The 20,584-nt window shown below is 40.9% G+C and overlaps 1 protein-coding gene across 2 annotated transcripts; it reads left to right on the top strand.

Annotated features, from left to right (window-relative positions):
* The first annotated feature begins 1,406 nt into the window (after positions 1-1,406).
* LOC135168590 (uncharacterized) lies at positions 1,407-17,960 on the top strand. Of its 2 annotated transcripts, XM_064132938.1 has the most exons (14): positions 1,407-1,669; positions 12,877-13,002; positions 13,241-13,340; positions 13,488-13,621; positions 13,855-15,042; positions 15,202-15,427; positions 15,673-15,780; positions 15,854-15,948; positions 16,088-16,154; positions 16,237-16,571; positions 16,978-17,110; positions 17,215-17,469; positions 17,591-17,710; positions 17,771-17,960. In XM_064132938.1, exons 2-14 carry the CDS (start codon positions 12,926-12,928, stop codon positions 17,951-17,953), a joined length of 3,021 nt encoding a protein of 1,006 aa, XP_063989008.1. In that variant the 5' UTR covers positions 1,407-1,669; positions 12,877-12,925; the 3' UTR covers positions 17,954-17,960. The 2 variants fall into 2 exon arrangements, with proteins under 2 accessions (XP_063989008.1, XP_063989009.1); XM_064132939.1 differs by lacking the exons at positions 17,215-17,469; positions 17,591-17,710; positions 17,771-17,960 and having other exon boundaries at positions 16,237-16,897; positions 16,978-17,107.
* The last annotated feature ends 2,624 nt before the right edge of the window (positions 17,961-20,584 follow it).

Raw genomic sequence — 20,584 nt, forward strand, 5'->3', positions numbered from 1 at the left:
AAGTCTAATTTTCCAGCAAAACTTGACCAAAAATGATTGATTGTCATTCCCTTCCATCGCCCTCTTGAGATTCAATTTTAATCCAAAATTTATTTCCCTGTCGCTCACTCCAGAAATGATTCTTCCAAAGACTCCTGGAGGATCTTCAGTGATAAAAAATATTTGTACGTCGGCAGTAGAAAACAACAATCCTGAAAAACAATTTGTCTTCTGCCGATCCTTCTCGATCACCAAAAACCTCCTGAAAATAATCTTTGACAGATTTTTCTGAAAATTTCTGCAATATCCCCCGCAGATATATATTTTTCTACACAGAAACGGATATACTTTAATCCTCCATTAAGTATTTTCAAAGGATCCATTTCCAAAGCCGTGCGGGAATCGATCAGCTGCCTTTGACGCCCACACGCATGTCTAAATGAGGCTGAACTGCTGGCCAATTCCAATCTGCATTCACTCCATGATACCGTGCACGCAATAATTTGCAGAATTTGGTCATCGAGATAGTAATTTTGATGCCGAAACTATCGTTCGACAGCTCGTGTCAATCATCGTCAAACTTCATAATGGACGAGTTCAATAATAAAATGAAAATAAAATCCATTAATTTGATGAGCATTGGTACAGTCCGTGACGCGAAAACTACGAAATAACGATTTATGGAAGAACGTGGGCGTGGATCAACTCCAGAAAATAAACCGATGAACAATGGGGGTTGTCAAGGGGAAGGGAGTGAGCACAATGGATGAGGTCAACAAAATACTGCTGACCACATTAGGATTTAAATTTTCCAGTGAGCATAATCGTCGACGGCTACAGGTGGTTTTAGTGAAGCTCTCGGTTGCCACTGGCAAGGGAATGACGCCAGTTGGATTTTAGGAATTAGGGATGAAGTGAGAGCTCGAGGGAGTGGAGGGAAAAGATATTACTTTTTTACATTTGCCAAATTGGACAAGTTAATAGGCAGATTTTTAATTAAATACTGCCAGAGGGCTCAGCCCGTCAATCTCCGGAGTCTCCTATTTTGACCTTTAATTTTTACCCCTTCATTTATCACCCCTAGATTCCCCATTTTTTCGGGAAATTAATTTGGAGGCTAATTTTCGTCACCAGAAGTCGCCTAGAAATTTTGTAACGAATCTGATATCCGCATTATTCAACAATTATCAGGGATTATTTTTAAAAATCACTGGATTATTTAAAAGCCCTTTTTGGATGGAACGGTTTAACGATTGAAACCATTTCATTGACTCCCCCGTTCTTCGCCCACCGAATACGCGAACGCATTGAGAAACCTGTGCCAGTTTGACAGCAGTTGGCGCCACTTGTCTCCAACAGTTGTAGGCAGTGGTGGTGGCTGACCCATTGCAATGCTCAGGCACAGCTCAGTCAGCCCTTCCCGTGCGGTGAGAAAGGGTGCGATAAATTAATCTCGTTCCACAAAAATATAACGAATAATAGTAGTCACTCTCGCGAATCCCTCAAATGCTGTGCTACATATTTATTCGCGTCTAGGTGCTTGCGACTTGACGACGGTAGGTGGGAGCTTTTATGGAGATGGAAAGAATTAGGGGATTTGTTTGAGAAGTCACGTTACCACGCGAGACAAACCAGGCGGAGTGACTACGCGACCCAGTAGAGAGGGTCAGCTAACGATCAGACATTCTATGTAAGTCAAGTGTCTTTTATTATACTCCGCACTTGGTCAACTTGACATATTTGAAATTGAATTTATGAGTGGAAGGCACTTGGAGGGTTAATGGAAATGTGAGGACTGTCTCGCACAGGGTACGATGATTTTATAGTAATGAGACATAATGATAATGTTTTTTATATTATTTTATTTGAACTCGATTTTTAATCCTTCAGGTATTTTCTTCAAGGTTAATGGTGTCCCGAGTTGCTCGATAGTTTCTTTTGTTTCATTGAAACAGGCGAGTTAATGAGCTCTATTTGTTTATGTTTTTATGTTTTCTCAATCCAATATTGGTAGTGAAATTAATTGAAATATTTTTAATACCGAAACACACGTGCAAATAATGAAACTTCTACATTCAAACTGAAAGTCATTATTTCTCGTTAATGTCGCTGATACCCAGCCTCAGCTGTTGGCAAAGTTCAAATATAATTAAACGAAATAATAAGTGGCACTCGGTGGAGGAGGTAATGCCTATTATTTCACTGAATAGTTTCGCAAATTTATGCAATGGAAATACAGGGTATTAATGAGGAAAGTAATTGTTTCCTTTTTCTCCTGATTGACAGCAACAATTTTCGAGCGAGAATTTAATCAAATTGAGGAAAATCGAGTTTAAATTATCCTTTCTTTACTAAAAACCTTTATTATTTTGTTATAAAAATGTTCAATGTGTAATAAGTCGATAAAAAATTAATCCCCAGAGATTTAGAGTTCGTCCTCCCCCGAATTTTAGTAATGAGATAAGTAATGTTGAATAGCACTTTCAAGTATTCTAAAAACAATATTTTTTATTAAATTAAATTTGTGACATCGATCACCTCTCTCGCCACAAAATGCACCGCAAATTTCCGGCCAATTTTTATTCACCCCCACCCACAACGATGAAAATCACTCGTGTTAATTTATTTTAGGTCAATTGATGGAGTTTAACTGAGCTCCCATTGGTCCTCAACTAGCATTAACTCTCGCGCAGTCACAGTAACTCCCGAAGTTTATCTGTTATTGAGGCGTTTCATACAACTGAGATAACTTTGTCCTCACAGATTCACTTCTCGGGAATTATCAACGGTTTGAATTCAAACGTGTGCTTGCAAGTTGTGTCACTCAGCGAATATCTACAATCATTCGTTCTTGGCTTCAAGTTGTAATTCAATCGCATATTGAATTTCACGCTGTGAGAGGATGAATATGAACGTTAACTTTGATTTTAATGGAGTTTGAAGTTTGATAAAATTATATTTATCGTTTTATGGTGATAACGATGGGAAGTCTCCCGAGAAATTCCATTAGATTAATTTTTTAGTCGGTAGACTGAGTTTAGACCGAAAATTTTGTTTTATCAATATTGGATTGTGGCTAGTGATCGTCAATAATATAAAAACGATTCAACTATTCATTTTAATTCTTTATTATCGCACGCAGAAGGTACATCTTTCTCGTATGATGTCTCCAAATCAACTGACTCTTAGTGATCAAAGATTTGACACTCTAGACCCATTTGACAAAAGGCCCTTGTTCATTAATTTCTTTCTGTTTCTTCTTTTTTTTATTTATTAAAATCATTCTAAACATTTTGGTACTGTTTGGGGAAAATCTATAAAAACTATAACATACTGAGATGGACTGAAACCAGCTATAGACAGACGATTCATTTTTGTCCACAAATATCAAGCATTCTCAACAATTAAAAATAATAAATAAATTTCGTCTAGACCTGAATTATCCCAGGACTCATCTTCAAAAGACCTTCTTTACCTGTCGCAAAAATTATTACCAGATCCTTTATAACACCAATAACTCTCTCAAAGGAAATAACTACAAGCATTCCCATCTGAAGACACTTGCCAGCATAATCTGATTTACCACCGAGAGTGGGTGGCTTCTGGTGCTCCATTAGCGTTCGCCCTGAACCATTCACCACTGCAGGCCCTGTCTGTGATCATCTTTGCCCGGTCTCTTATGTTGAGCACATATAACCATCTGTCTCGTTATTCCAACGGCTACGCCCCCTCATCCATGCACCAGAGAATTCAATTAATTTGAAAGCCGGGCCACCAGCAATCCTGACACAAGTTTCAAAATTGCAACTCCAGCTGGCGAGTCACATCGCTGTGTCATATTTTGCCCATTATGCCCCATCAATGGAGTCCTTATGTTTAATGTCTTGATGGTTTTTCTTTCGTTTGATGTTCCATCTCTGCTGTGTAAACAAAAGACATTTCCAAGATTAATTTTTCCACTTTAAAATCACGAGACGAAAAAATCATCTTGAGGGAGAAATAAATACCCACCCACTCATCTGGAACGCATCCGCTCCAATCACTCCAAACAACCCTGTTTTCCTAACTCCCGTTCAAACGACGTTCAACGGGAGAAGCAAAACAGACATTGGATATTGCGTGGGCCAGCCACGAAGGTAGTACTCCCCTGGATAAAAACAAAAATATATTCTCACGATATTAAACTGTCGGATTTACCCATCCTTCATGTTTCTCATCTCCGAACGTCTCAATTATCGTCTCCTTGAGACATCCGGTTACTTCCGATGTGCTACATCAATCCTGGAGTCTCCACACGGTGAAGAAAATCTAGAAATTATGTGTTGAAAAATTTTGCTGTTCCACAAAAAAAAATCGATGACAAACAAGGTGTCCTGCATCATCTTTCGAAGGTTTTCTTTTATTATTTAAAGTGGTGAATTCTGCACATAAGATTTATTTACACTGTCAATTTGATAATAAAGTCTTGACTTGCATTCCTTTAAATATTGGCACATTATGTCTATGTCCTTGAAGTCTGTTCCATCTGCAAATTTGTTCACTGTATGAGGAGTGCAGTAAGACCTCGTCAGGCTAATTAACAATTTGTTTCTTTGAATTTGGAAATTTCAGGACCACAGAATGTAGTCAAAATTTTGAAATTCAACTTCGTATGAGCAGCCAAAAAAAAAGAAAATTAGTTGTGTTTCTTTATCCACCATGATGCTCATCACAGCTGCTTGGCAATTTCAACGTTCAAAAACTCTGTGGCTTCTTTCCCCAGGTGTCCCCAGGTGTACCACCATCAACCCCAGCTGATGACTCAATGATCTTTTCTCCCTTTCTGTCGTTCCACGTATTTTTTTCCAAGTTTTTTATCAACAATTCAGGGAGATTTTTCAACACTTTGGAGAAGACCTTGGACACGCAGACCAGGAGACGTTCTGCCTCTGCCCGGATCATTAATACCTCCAACCCGGTGTAACGATGCTCCTAGATGTTAATGACTCACTCTGATCCGATTGACAATGACAGTAGATTGTCTGGGTCCTCTCGAAGGTTCATTTTAATTTTCAAGAAGAATTTTCAGGAGAAAAAATTTTCTACGTGAACCACCCAGCGGAGTCTTGTCCGTCCGTTACTCTGTCTCGCGGCGGTCATCATCCTCAGCCTCCTCCAGCCTCCAGTTAACTTACTCCACTGTCTCCACTACCCCAGCTGCATCACGTTGAAAACTTTCCACAAAAGCCTCCTCCATTTTGATGCAGCAATTCCTTTTGTTCCCCCCCGAGGAAAAAAAGTCTTTTGCGGAGATTAAAACTCCGGTTGCTCAGGATTTCCAGGTGCAACTGCTCGACAAAGTGTTGCTATCAGCTGTGACGCACGCGGGGGATAGGAAGGGGGGAAATTGTTACAAGTGGGTGGCTAGGGCTCTCGCATGAATGGAAAAAAAAAATTTTTTCTGGAATTTAATGGGGCTATTTCGTGCTGCTGGTGAATTGACACTGCAGTAGTCCTCTCCGGTGTTGCGGGTAAAAGGGTCACGTCCGGGGGTCCTTAAAAGCTCTGGACGAGGCACGCTCGGTGATGCACGTGATGATGCGTCATGTTGGATATGTAGTCGTAAAACTGACGAGATTTTGCCATTTTTTTTTTCTGTAAATAAATAATGAAATATTTGTTAAATATGCAATCGTTGCAAAATTCAGTTAATATTTATTTTGTGGCATACCCACTATAGACTGTAGTAGTTTCCCAAAAACTTACTTCTGTTATCCAGATGCTCCATCCAGAATCTCCTCTCCAATCAGTTTATTACAATGATCTGCACATTTTCCAATCCCTCACGTGTCCTACTTAATTGCACTCTTCCGTCCAAATCCTTCATAAAGTTCCTCAAAAGACTTTCCCAAATACCTCAGTACCTGGCCTCCCCCATTTCTCCCTGCCTCCCAAGTTCAGCCCTTAAAGGACAGTCCTTCGTTAATTTTGACCAATCAAAGTCTTGGGCCTTTCTCCTGCCAGTTCCTCCAACCCTTCGACTCACTCACTGAGTACTTTGTAAAATGAAGTTCTTCGATATAGAAGGTAGAACAGTTGTAACCCTCTATTGGAAATGGGTTATAACAAATAATAATTCAATAAGTAATTTAAACTATTTTATTCTTTATGATTCAGCTCAAATAATTATGCTCGGAAGACACGTCCACTCTATACCGATTCCTTAGAGGAATTAACTAGATCTACAAAGGGAAACAACACCCTGAACCTTTTAGTCAGATGCTCTCAAAGAGTCCTATTCATTCCACTTTGTCTACATACTTAAAATCAAACCTAAATATCATACCTCACACTTCTCAGAATTCGAACCCATAAAAATGTCTTTCAACACTCAGAAGAGAATAAGATTGACTTTTGTCCTTTAGTTATTTTTATTTCATGAAAAATCCAACACCCTCGAATTGAATTAGTCAGCTAGAACTGAACTGTGTACTAGTTAGACTCAAAATAAAAAATTTGCAACGAGAAAATACCTTTCTTTTTCGAATCCAACACTTTGTTAGTAAATTTTACATTCTGAGGAAAAAAAATCCATTATTCACCCTCGAATGATAAAGCTTGGGCGTTACCGCAGCGAGAATCACGGTTCATCCCCCGAATTTCGGAAAACAAATTGCGGGGAGAAGAATGTTGAGGGAAGATAAGAGACACGGCGTCCTGTATATTGTATTACGCGGAGCGTAAAAACCCGATGAAGAAGGAGATTGTCATTTTGGAGGGACTCGAAAAACTCACGCGCCACCCTTTCTGCCCTTCCTCGATTTACCCTTTCGCCGCGACTCCTCTTACCTCATCCCCGGCTTCATCGTGTGCGCCCCCCTCCCCCTCCCCGGCCGCCGGTTTCCGCGGTGGCACCTCCCCAGGAGGAGTGGAAGGCTGAGCGCGTACTCGAGAATGCGACATCCGGACATTCCGCGAAATCCACAGACATATATTAAAGTCGCTGAACGGTGGTACGGTATGTACGAGGGTAAATATATGTATGTATGTGAGTGAGATATATGTATGGACGAGTGTGAGACCCTCGCGATTATTTTGTTCCTGTTCTTTTGGCCGAGTTCGAAGATGGGGACGATTGCATTATTCGTTTTTCAATGTCGGCGCAATTATGGGGCATTCAGAGTCATTCAATATTATCGTCTATTTCGATACGAGTGCAACGGGCTGGTAACGAGTGTTATGTTGGCGGCCCGAGCCGGAGCCGAGGGCTGCCAATCGCACGAGTTAAAAGACCCAGTTGCACGTGTATCCGAACTATAGTTTTTGTTAGTGATGTTACGGTCAGGGAGTGGCAAACTGTAATTTTTTGTTTACTCGAAAGAAAAGTCTTGTCGTTTACAAGTTTTTACTTTTCTTTTACAAATTTTTACTTTTTTTTTACGATTTCTTACTTTTTGTTTACAAATTTTTACTTTTCTTTTACAAATTTTTACTTTTCTTTTGCAAACTTTTACTTTCCATTTACAAGTAAACAAAAAGGTACTTTTCGACACCAGCTGAACATAGCAGCAGTGACCAAAAAGTATATTCTTAATTTATTGAAAGAAAAATTGTTGGATTTTTCATAAAATCAATAAAGAACAAAAGTCTCAAAAAAAACAAAAACACAAAACAAAAGTACAAAACACAAAAAAAACAAAAGTAAATCTTATTCTCTTCTGAGTGTTGAAAGACATTTTTATGGGTTCGAATTCTGAGAAGTGTGAGGTATGATATTTAGGCTTGATTTTAAGTATGTAGACAAAGTGGAATGAATAGGACTCTTTGAGAGCATCTGCCTAAAAGGTCCAGGGCGTTGTTTCCCTTTGTAGACCTAGTTAGTTCCTCTAAGGAATCGGTATAGAGTGGACGTGTCTTCCGAGCATAATTATTTGAGTTGAATCATAAAGAATAAAATAGTTTAAATTACTTATTGAATTATTATTATTTCTTATAACCCATTTTCAATCAAAACGGTAAAAATATTTAGCGAAAAATCCTTTCCAGTTGAATTGAAGTTGAATAGTAATTTTGGGAGGGAATGAGTGGTTTTTCGCGGATTCAAATGGAAGGATTGAAGAGAGGATTTATTGGATGATTCAATCAAGTCCAATGACGCATCAGCAGCGCATGTTCTGCATAATCTCGGGTACAAGCCATAGAGTATTGGCTTCTCCAGGACGCAGTGCGCTATCTGGCAACTACCCAGAATCCAGCGAGTTGCCACGAACGCTATGCACCGCTATCGGCCTGCGTATCCTCTCGCGTGCTCCATATAACCGAGCCCGCAATGCACCCGAGCTGCTGACTCTCCTCGGGTCTCACTGGTTTTTCTCCGAGTGCGTTAACCCCATTTCGCCACACGGACTGTGAAGAATTACTGTGCCACGGATTAGAATCGAGGTGCATCATGCTAGACTACTGGAAAAATTCAAGGAAATCTTTAAAAATTCCTGTCTGGGTCAGTTTATTTTATTGGGCTTTATTTCATTTTTTACTGTGCCACACAGCCTTTTTTCTGTAACTCATTGTGATTGGTTAACGATGAGCGCCGAATATAGTCGATTACTGCCGACGGTGGACTTCGTCATGAGAAATGTTGCATCAGACTTTGGATTTTTATGGGGTCGATATAGAAATTTTCCTATTGTAGGGTTACTTTTTAAAAGATAAAACAGTTTATTTATAATGAAAAGTGTACAAACGATTCTAATACTAAATTCACTATCGGCTATTCGTCACACAATATTCACTCCTTAATGTACTACACAAAAACCTAACGTCTACAAAGCGTCTATGTCTACGGTTGCTAAAACACGACTCTGGCCCTGTCCCTCTTTGCAACCCTGGACTGGGCCCTAATCACGTCACGTGGTCCTAACATCCCTGGACCACGCTGGCAGCACCGATCTCCATCTGGCACATCTGCGGGCCTCATAAACCCACAGACCCTCTAAGTGCATTTATGGTACAGGCTTTCATTCCTGTACCAATCTATGCCTATTTGTGGGGAAACCCCACAAATAGCACCTACGCTAAAATTATCATATAAACTATGGCTCTAGACTATCTTAAGAAAAACATCTGTCTATACTATTATTTTAATTATGGGGATTTCCCCATACTTATTCGCGATACTACACTATACAGAGGGAAAAGTCTGTGAAAAATTACTGTGCCAGGCATTAGAATCGAGGTGGAACATACTAAAACACTGGAATGTGTTTAATTCACACATAAACATTACTATCAATACCGTAAATTTTGTAATTAATGATCTGTGGCTTCGTAAATTTTACTAAACGGGACTATAAAATTTGGAGGTCTACCATTTTTTATTTGAGGGTGAATGAAAAATTGATGGAAATCTTTTAAAAATTTCTCTCTGGGTCAGTTTATTTTATTGGGCCTTATTCACACTCTAGTAATTCACAGATTTGTCTTTCGGTGGATTCTCAGGAGAATAAATTCTTGAATCGAGTGCTTGGAGGGGGTTTTCGATGCACGAGGAGCCTCCAAATTGTGGTCCGTTTGAAATCTAAACCCCGGAATGAGCATATCAATCCGCAACAGGAAAAATCCGCTGAGGGTCTCAGTGCAAAAAAATCCACATTTTTTGCGCTCACTTTCAATCAGTCCCACTGGGGGGGGACAATTTAGGGGGAAATACAACAGTGTCCGCGCCCGTGCAATTGACTAATTGATCGGGCTCCGCGAATTTCCCCGAAGCTCTTTTACCTTTGATGATTTTTATGCGCCCGTGCTGAAATGAAGTTTCGCCAATCAAATTAGAGGGGATGGAAATGGTGGCACACTGGGGTGGACTCTACTGGAGCAGACGGTATTTCAGATTCATCTTGTTTCGACGCCGGGGCGGAGCGAGCCCTGACAAGAGGGGTATGAGGACCGAAAGAGAGTTTTATCGAATTGAGGTACGAGACAGGAAAAATTGGACGAGTCTGTTATTCAATTTTTTAATATTTTTAATATTTCAAATTCACCTGGAACTATTTACTCAAAAAATTCTAATCTAAGGGCTGACCAAAAGCCTATTTTTACCAGATGACAACTAATAGATATTCATTTCAGTTGAATTTCCTTCTGGAAAATTTATCAAACTTCAAAAATTCCAAAATTCGCTGCACGCGATACCCTAATCCGTTCCGACACTATTTCTCGCTATTTTCCGCGAACAATGGAGACCAAATGTGAGCGTGAGCGGTAATGAAAACTCTCGCAACATATTTTCCCTTCGCAGAAGGAAAAAAGGGGGAAAAAATCCGGTATTCCCTCGGCATATTCCCCCGGGGCATATTTCGTGCGTGAAATATCCAGCCCTCCGGCTGTTGCGAGGGCTCACCGTCTTCAGTCGAAATAAAATCATTCGGAAACGAATTTATCTCAGAGCGAAATTTGGGAGAGTTCTCGAATTATTATTCCTGATAAACTGATGCCAGAGTCATTGACATTTGCAATAGAGTATTTTCACAAATGAGTGATATTGGAAATATGAATCAAAATTATCAGTAAAATGCGGGATTATCTCTCTGCATGTAAAATCCCTGAAAAAAACTGCAAAAGTATCTCCACTTTAGAAATCAGTTTTTCAACTGTAAAGCACTCGGTCCGATGCTTCTCAAAGCTTATCAATTTTTCATGTCACAATGAAAAAGTTTACCCCGAAGAAGGGAATCCCACGCGATTCTGTCCGACGCGACTGTGCAGTGATACAGAAACAGAAGGAATTTGCATAATACAATTTCCACATGGTACATCCATACATCTGTTACATTTATCTTCCTTTAAAAAAAAAAAAAAAAGATGTTTACCTTGACCGAACTTGACGTGAATGCGCCTTGACGCGAGTGGCAGAGGCAGGATAGGCTGGATGTGACCCAGTTTCCGTCTATTCTGCACTCTTCTACAAGTAGCTAACCCAAATACTCCGCTCATCACTCCAGGGGCTTAGTTATCAGGACTTTTACACGTCTGTGAAATATCCGTATTTGTGCATGTATTTTTCCACTGATCTGTGTATGAGCTGAATTTAACAGGTGTCTTCGGATAAAATATTTACCCAGCGTTGTCAAGACGCGATGCGGTTAAAGTTTTGATGGGTGCGGGTGGCCAATCTAAAGTTTGTAATGTTGTCAATTTTTGGAATATAATTTATCAATGTGTTTATCAATAAAACATCAGCGGAACTTTTGGTTTTTGAATAACAAAATAGTTGTCGAAGTTGAAAATATAATCTACATTTCATGAATTACGGACTGGAAATTTATAAAGAAAAGTTTACGGTGGGGTAAATTGCCAGTGATCTTGCGTTGAATATTCTGTTCAGGTTGAGCGGAACGATGTGAGGGCCGTGAGGCCCGGCAAAGTGAAAAGTCAGGAATTAAATTGAAAAGAAAATCATAAAAGTTAGTGTTAAAATATTCCAAAACAATTTTTTAAAAACAATACTCAATATGAATCATTAAGAGTGACATAATTAGTAAATGAACAAGTGGATGTTTGGTAAGTCTTGACGACTCTCCGAATTTGATTGTTTATTTTGATGTGATGGAGTTGGATGACGGAGTACACGAAACGAGGAGATAACTGTTCTCCTTTATGTCCTGTGTGACTGATCTACGTATTACTCTTTACACTATTGAACTCGTAATTAATTCCTCGACTGCTCTCGAAGAGGCAAAACTTGAAATGAATTGACTGCTCTGAAACCGATTTCACTTATTGCTTCTGTGGGGAATATTTTAACATTATCTCGAACAAGCGACCCATTGTAAACATCAGTAGTAAGTGGGCACGATTGGCGAATTTATTCCGAGAAGTCTCCCTCTCCTCCCCCTTTTTTCCAGACGTGTCGGAACAGATTTTCTCTTCGTCGGCATGTACTTTGAAGAAGACGTCGAAGTGCGGGGGGACCCCCTGGGACGAGGGTCCCAAAAATGGAGCGACAAAAAACTCTAAGATGTATATCTGATGTTTGTGGACAGTACTGCATTGCTGTGCTTCACTGGTTGTTCAATGATCGGTCTTTACCGTCCTTTCATAAATTATTTACTTCAGACATAGAAACGATCGCATTGTTATGAAAATGTCCAAAAAAAGTATTCAAAAACAAAATTGTAATCGTAGAAATTTCTGTAAACCTTTTCAGAACTTGTTTGGTAGACATTGTTTGGTAGATATAGACAAAAGGGCCTTGTCTTTGAGGCAGATCTTTCAAACTGGACGAACCGAGGGCTAGGGACGTTCTCGAATGGTCTCTCGAGTAAACCAGATGGGATTATCAACCCAGCTGGAATTATATCGAGTCTTTCGTTGAAATGCATATTTTAAAAACTGAATAAAGATCGTGTCGTATAATTAAATAGCGGGAGATATTTATTTCCTCCACTTCCCAATCCCTTATTCCATATTCCAACAGTTAAAATGATTTTTGGAGGTTATAACTCGCTGAGTTATTGGGACACTAACTCCTGACCCTCAGAATTACCCTGGGAAATGAATTTAAACCGCGAATGGCCTTGTCACTGAACAATAATTCTTTGTCCCCGGAGCACATCCTCTCATAAATAGGAGATGAATCTAAACATAAGTAGTTATTGAAGGGTAAGACAAAGCTCCCATACAAAGACCTCTTAACCAACTTTTTCTTGTGGCGCGTGGCAGTGGAGTTGCCAAGTCTGTCTTAAAGCTGATGAGATGAAGCCAGTTATGTAGTGGCTGTTCTCCCTCGGGAGGCGACAACCAATCGAACATGCTTATTACCGACAAACAAGGGCTAACAATCTCGTACCTCCCTTATTTATTAAAATTCACAGTGCTGATGAAGGACTAATCCTCCTGAATAATTCTTGTGCATTTCAGAACTACAATCCAAATACTGTGTGGATTTGGGATTATTCTTACGTGAACAATGGGTGGCTGGATCGTAACCACACTGGGGATTGTCCTAGGGATCGGTATTGTTGTTACTCTGGTTTTCTACAAAAGGTGCGTAGCTTTGAAGCCCTTTTTATGGGGATTATTAATTAAATATTTCACGCGGTCCCATTTTTATCATTTTTCCTTGACTGAAAACAGGGTATTTCGTATTTCGGGAACGTAAATTTTCGACTTCTGGGGGGAGGTGGGAAGGAATCCCCAGGGAACGTCTCTGACACCCTCCAGCTTTTTAGAAAAAAAGCCCTATCCACTCAAATGAATCGATGTGAAAATTTTTCACCATTAGATACTGCATCGGGTGGCCGTGGGGTGCGCGGAACATCTGGAGTGTATGCGAAGAGTGGCGACAGCGATTATCCTGGCTGTGGGCACCCCGGGAAGAGAAGGTACGTCCAACGACCTCCTCCCCTTCCCTCCTCTTCCTCAACCGCTGTATTCCTCTGACGCTTAACGCCGGCTCTGATCAAAGGGCTTGTCGATGTTTGCGTATCACGATAGGATATGATTGAAACCCTAGCCCCGGTGTTTGCCAGGTGGGTCTGGTGAAGGCTCAGCATCCAACTGCCCAGACGATTCCCGGCCTTTATCGACAGTCTGGAAATACTTCCCAAAATTTGCTGCACAGCGATAGTGATCTACGCCTGGATGCCCAGGGAGCCTTTACCCGGTAAATATTGAAGAAAAAAATTGATGCGATGGCCTGTGGGTCAGCATTCAAGTCAATCCTGATGAATCCCTCCCAGAATTGACGGTAAATCAGCGGAGAGATGAGCTGATTACACGTCAAGATCAGATACTCATGAATGTCACTCAGATATTCCTGATAAGTAAACCATAAAGTTCCCTTGATTTATCAATTCCGTGTCACACTGGCAAAACGAATCCATTCTCTTACCACAGATTTGAAGCGGTAGACAGGGATCTGCATCCTCCCCTGAGCACCGGAAGTGCCATTCCCCCGCAGCCATTGAGACCAGCCCCCCAGCCAAGACCAACACCAAGGCCCAGACCAACTCCACTGCAGGCACCAACAGCAGCGGACCATCTGCGCATGCAGCAGGCAGTACCTGGACCATTAACTCCCCCTCCAATCCCTAGAGCACCGGGCTCTCACAGGACAAATGGACCCTCGGTCTTCTCATTTCAGAATGAGATTCCCAAGGCGTACAGCTCCTACAGGACAACTAACGATCAGCCGATGCTCCATCTGGAGAAATACAATCACACGGTCTTCGCCAACATCCAGACTAGACCCTATGCCCGACCAGCTGACACTGTCACCTCCCATAATTCCCATTATGAGAGTATCAAGAGTCTGGAGGACAGGGTCCAAGACGCCTACGTCAGCCGAATAACAAGAGACAGTGCATTTGCACCTTATGAGCCTCCTCAGGAGGCGTCCCAGTTCCCATACCTCGGATCGCACCAGGAGACCGATCCGACCATCAACGCTGAGGACAGCAGATCAGTCTCCAGTTATCCTGGCTACGACTTCGCCCAAAAGACAAATCATCATGTACGCCAGCACATCAGAAATGATTCTAGAGGCACATCGAGCAGCTTCAATCTCACCAACTGCAACAATCCAACCACTCAAGCCATCATGGAGTCAATATATGGTCCCCAGGTTGTCACCACATTGCTTCATAATACTCAGAATTACGGAAATGATGTTCTCCGAAAAATGGAAGCCCCCCAGAATGTCGAGCTGACGCCATTCCACAGCCCTTTTTCCGACGATTTGACCTACGGTATTCATGCAAATACAAAAGCTCAGGGATTGCAGAGAGTATCGCAATATATTCAAAGTTTGCCAGATCTACCTATGTATGAGCCAGTGAATGATCAACCAGACGATCGGGAGGAATCCATGTTTTCCGATTTGGATGGTGGAGTTGATGATGACAGAGGCGGTTTACCCAGTGGAAATGAATTGACACCGAGTCCAGTACCACCACCAGCACCACCTGATCCGCCAAATCCCTTAGATATACATCGGAAAAATGGGCCCACCACGGGTGAGAGGATCTTCAGTGCTCTACGTTCAGTCACATCCCAGAGTTATATCGACGCGTCCGAGTTTTATAAGTGAGTATTCACAGGTCAAATGTCTCAAATAATTTCTCAAAAAACTCCTCAACAGCTGGTGATACCCAGCAATTAAATGTGTCATTTAATTGCTGCCAAAATCCTCCCACGATCGCCAACCGTTTAGTTCTCCCCTGTCAATGTCTGTTTAATTTCCAGTTCAGTACTATCGTCCGCCCAACAAGTTCCCAAACTCACATTTCCTGGAATGACGAGATCATCGATACAACTCGCTGATACAAATACTTCGAATAATTTGCAAGACGAAATGGCGGAATACTACGGTGATGTTGAATCAACGGCTCTCAATATTGACGGCTCAAGGCGTGGGTCTGATCTGTACAGTCCGGAACTTAATTTAAAAGCTCACCAGACCGCACAGCAGGTAACGTTTCAATTAACGACTGGAAAGGAACGGTTTAATTATAAAAGTTGGTGGTAGGGGAAGGGGGAGGGGGAGGAGGAGCAGGAGGATCTAAGCCGAGTGAGATGATTGTGCAATCCCAATGCCCGGAGTGTCGTGTTCAAATATTATCTCTAGTTTAACACGTTTTAAAATGGCAATCGTCTGTCAGATTTTCAGTCTTGATTAAAAGAGAAAACGGTGGCATTTAACTGTATCGATTCTAGGTGTACAACAGTCTTCAGGATCCACCAGCTTCGCCTCTTCTTCTCAAGGATCTGGACCAGGAGCCCTATCCCTACATGTCCGACCCGAGCTTCACGAGAACTTCTGAGGTAGGATGGAATTTCGTTTTGCGAATGAAAAATTGATAATAATCAATTATTTTCTTGATTACGGGGATTTCAGGACATCTTCAACAGCCTCGAACAGAGGAGGAAAAGCATGGAAAGGCTGAATGGAATTCACGAGTTCGTGGAGATGGAGATTAATGATACTCAGAGGTAAGATGGGTAGAAATTTTTTGTTCTCCGATGAACCTCCAATCTTTTGGATCATCGGGGAGATCTTCTGAAGATCCTCCCATGATTTTTCTACTCGAGTGCCTTCTCAATGACGAGACCAACGATTTTTCATCCACAGAAAACGAAGTGCTCACGACTGGTTCGCCGTTCTCGAGGAGATGCACATGAAGCGCCGTCTGTCACAAGTAATATCGATAAATAATTTATCTTGGTGGGGTAATTTCGTTATAAATTAATCGAAATGTCGATTTTTGGGAAATTTATCAGAGTATCGAGGATGCATTCAGTTGCTACACGGGTACGGAAATTGACGACGGAAATACAGGAAGTAGACGGGAGTCGCAGGGACCAGAGCCGGAACCACCCCCCGACGAGGCCAATTTGAAAAGGGCAATAAGCTGTGAGAGTGTTTGTTCAGATACCAGTGTCGTGCTCGCTGATATTGAGGATGTTACGGTAGTTGGTCATATTTGCGTGGGTCTCGAGTATGAGAGGTGGGGTGGACGTGGGGCCGATATTGAGGGGGATCTCGCTGCCAGTGTTCTCGAGGCGAGGGATCTAATCACACCAGACGGACAACCCGCTCAGGATACATTAGTGAGGTACGGGGGCTTGATTGATTGCCAAGATTTCACATGTACTTATGGCACAGCTCATCATGACAATAATTTACAGGACATTTCGCTGCAGATCATTATAATATCTGACTGGAGTGTTTTTCAGAAATTGTTTGAAAATTCTTCTTCACGTTATATTTTTTCTTGTGATAATTTTGTTCGAGGGAGGAACAGTGGAAAATTTGTTAATTCTAGCGTAAATTTATTCAACATCATAAGCGAACTAATCTTCCATTCACACTCAAGCGCAAACTCTCTCTATTCATCACGCAGACAACATTTTCACATCTCAATTCTTCATTAATCCCCCGGTAACGCTGATTTTGTTGAAATCCTGCAAATGGATAAATCATGACTTTATGAAGTCACATTAAAACTTGATGAATTTCAGGGCGTGCCTGCTGCCAGACCGGCAGACTCATGTACAAACGAGGCTCTGCCGAGGCTCACCGTCCCCGAGCTATCAAGAGAAATTTTTATTTCCACTCGATGGTGGCCCCATTGGCAGAACATTACTATTAGAGGTACGATTAATCAGTCATTATGTTCGTAGAGAATCTTGAACGATCTTTGGTAGATGAGACAATTTGTTTGCTCCGCATCATCACCTTCAATTCCTTCCTCGCAGATATTTTCCGTCGACATTGGCTTGGGGGGTGGGGTTTCTCTCTTGGGTGAAGCCTCTCTCAAGTTGGGACCCGCTGCTCGACCACCAGCCACAACTTGGTTACCTGTAGTTAGTCCGGCTGTACCGATACCTCATCTCGGTGAACTCATGTTCTCTTTGAGTTATCTGCCGACAGCTGAGAGGCTCACACTTGTCGTCGTCAAGGCGAGAAATCTTCGTGGAGCTGATGCCGTACCTGGTGACTTCTTTGTTAAGGTACGACGCAAGGGCTTTCGTCAGGGGTGCGGAAAAACAACTTTTCCGTCGTCTCTGTAAAGTTACGCCATCAATTAAATAATCTATTGATTTTCGACCAATGGGGTATGTTGGATTGCAGGTTTACCTACTCCAGAAGGGGAAAAAGCTTCACAAGAAGAAGACTTCCTGCAAGCGCGGGGAGAAAAGTCCGACTTTCAATGAGGCGATGATTTTCAATGTTTCTGCTCACGCTTTACAGGTATAATTCTTCACTGAGACCTGGTGAAGTAGATGAATGATTTACGGATTTGTCTTCCAGACAATTCAATTGAGACTGACAGTAGCGGAGTCGACGAACGATCAGCCGATGAATCCCAAGCCCGAGTCCATAGGCCACGTCATAATCGGGGCAACCGCAACAGGGAAGTCCTTGGCGCACTGGCGGCAAATGTTGGCATCGCTGAGGCATCCTGTTGTCATGTGGCATCCTCTCAGAAAGTGAAGAGGCCTTTTTTTTAAATCAATCAGCCACGACTGAGGTCATCTGATATTATCAGTCTTCAGATTGTGGCCTGCTTTGACTTGATTGCAGGAAATTTTTTTCCTCTCTGTTTGATTTTCCGTGAATCCATTAGGGGGAATATCGATTCGCGGACGATTCGAAGTGGAGAACAATGTTTGGGGTGGCCAAACAACCCGAAAGATATTCCTAAATTGCTCCCTGAGGCACGAAAACACGTGGAGGTTGATTGTTTTTTTTTTCTCCGCATAATTATGGAATAATAATGAGGTCGATATCTCATCTCGACTGGATATCTTTTGTCATGACTCTGACGAGATGAATTCTGAAAAGTTGTCCTCGCGACGAAATAAGTTTTGCGGAAATATCTTTGTGATGAAATAACTTGAGGTCAAAATGAATCTGATGTGATGAGTGTGTATATCGTAGAGAAGTTTATCTCCTGAAGATTTCTGGAAGATCTTCAGCAGATGAATTTTTTTCTGCGCACTATCGCGTCTCATATTGTGCTGTAATTGAGCTCATCATCATTGAATCTGTGAATGAGTCTTAATCCTCGTTCTATCATGTTGTGACTGAAGATTTCAAGTCGTGGTGCCACAAGAAGAGCTTTACACTGAGGATGATGGAGATTTTGGAGGAGTCCTTCTCTAGTTAGAAAGCTCTTGTCTCGTCAGTGTAATATCATCAAGTTCGAGTGATCGAGTGAATTCACTCTATCTGTGGAGGAATATGAAGAATCTGTAACTTCGTGAAGCAATATCAGCTGTTCGGTGTTCCAATGTGTATCGATGAATGTATACTAAATAATAGACTATCTGATAAACATCAATTGCTCATCGTTGCCGTATGTATGACCATACGTTTTTGCATCACCAGTGTGTCATGAAGTTACGATATTCAATGCAATTATCATTGTTAACAGACTGACGTAGTCGAGAGTTGCAATGAAAAATTTACTAATGATTGTACAGTTATGGAACTCATGGTGAGACTCGGAGATTGAATTATCGAAAGGATGAAAAGATTAAATTCAATAATTCGACAAGTTATCACATTTTGTTAGACACACCATCGCCATCAATATGCTTGAGTCACTTGAGGATCCTATAGTTAGTACCTGTTACACCTAGAACCTCAGAGAGATGAAGATTTATTTTCGATCAAGAGGTTTAAGTTTTTTCTAGTCTTGGATTCCATCTCTATTGATCACAGAACAACTGCCTCAGATAGAAAGTATTTTTGCTGCTGGGGAACTTCCGATGACTCTTCTCTTCTGAAGACGTCGGAAAGTTCTTCAGGAGATAATTTAGAATTTAGAATAATTTTCTACGCGACTAATCCCATAAAAAAAATTATTCAACATCAAATTCGCGATTATTAGTCCCAGAGGTCTTTAGAGGTCAATAGAGGTGGTACCTATTCTTCAGCATTTCGAATTAATTGCTAATATAATTTGTTGTAATCTTATAAGGTAGATCCAAGGACGAATGAGCCCCGTTTAATGTTTGGTGAAATGTAAATTAATGTTGTTGTTTCCATGAAGAAAAAGAAATGTTAACGTTTGTACAGAGTTTATTAGCTATGTCATCCAACGTGAAAAGTGTTTTGTAATTTATGCGACATTTCAATAATTCTTCTCAGCAAATTCTCGCACAGATCATTAATCATTGTTTATGTGTCAGTACCTGCTGATCATTTCACAATCTACTTCATCTCTATTTGCGCATTGTGCACATCCATGAGGAGTGAGTTTATGGATTTAGTTTGGGGTAGGAACCGGCGTAGGAGAACATGTCTTCGAATTATCTGTCAGAAATTGTTCGGAAAAATCTCTCGAAGATTTCTGATAGAATATTGCAAAGACTAATATTTTTCCACGCACCATATGACCGGAGTATTTCTGGTATTAGAAGGGAAATCGGATGAGGGAGAGAAGGAGAGAATGCATTAGTGGTTTGTACTGTATGTAGCCTTCCGAATTTAACAGCCTACTTCAACTACTTTTATACCTCTTCATACGCCATTCTAATATTAAATTATACACATAATTCAAAACTATATTTAACGTGTATATGGACATATCTACATATACTGTGCGAAATACCTTTAACTATATGATAAAAAAACCTTTAAATACTATATACAATACACTTTTTCATTAAAATCTTTACAATTCATATACTTAAAAATTTTCGACGTTGAAGTGAAAATTAATGATACGATTGACGTAGAGCAGAAAACCTTTTTCAAGCATCAAAAATTCTAAACAAAAATTAATGTTATACACCTATTGAAAGTGGCAATATTTGGATTGTTCAATTTTTTTAGTATGATTCAAAGTGATGAATGTTTCCATACGTTGAACCTATTTTTTTCTGTTCCATAAAAATTTTTTCGTGCGCATCATTTGATGAATCATTAAAAAAGCCGGAATGTTTCGTCTCCCATCGCAAGACACTTCCCCGGTCCCCAGGGCTTTGCTAATTATCCCGAAATGTTAATAGAGCGCAACGCTGAATATTCTCACGAGATTATGCAAATTTTGTGGGATTATTAATTTATATGCTAACAGCCACCTTTCGAAGTGCGTTGTTTGCCAAGAAATTCAGT

This window comes from Diachasmimorpha longicaudata, chromosome 13 (assembly GCF_034640455.1).
Source record: "Diachasmimorpha longicaudata isolate KC_UGA_2023 chromosome 13, iyDiaLong2, whole genome shotgun sequence".
Lineage (NCBI taxonomy): Eukaryota > Metazoa > Arthropoda > Insecta > Hymenoptera > Braconidae > Diachasmimorpha > Diachasmimorpha longicaudata.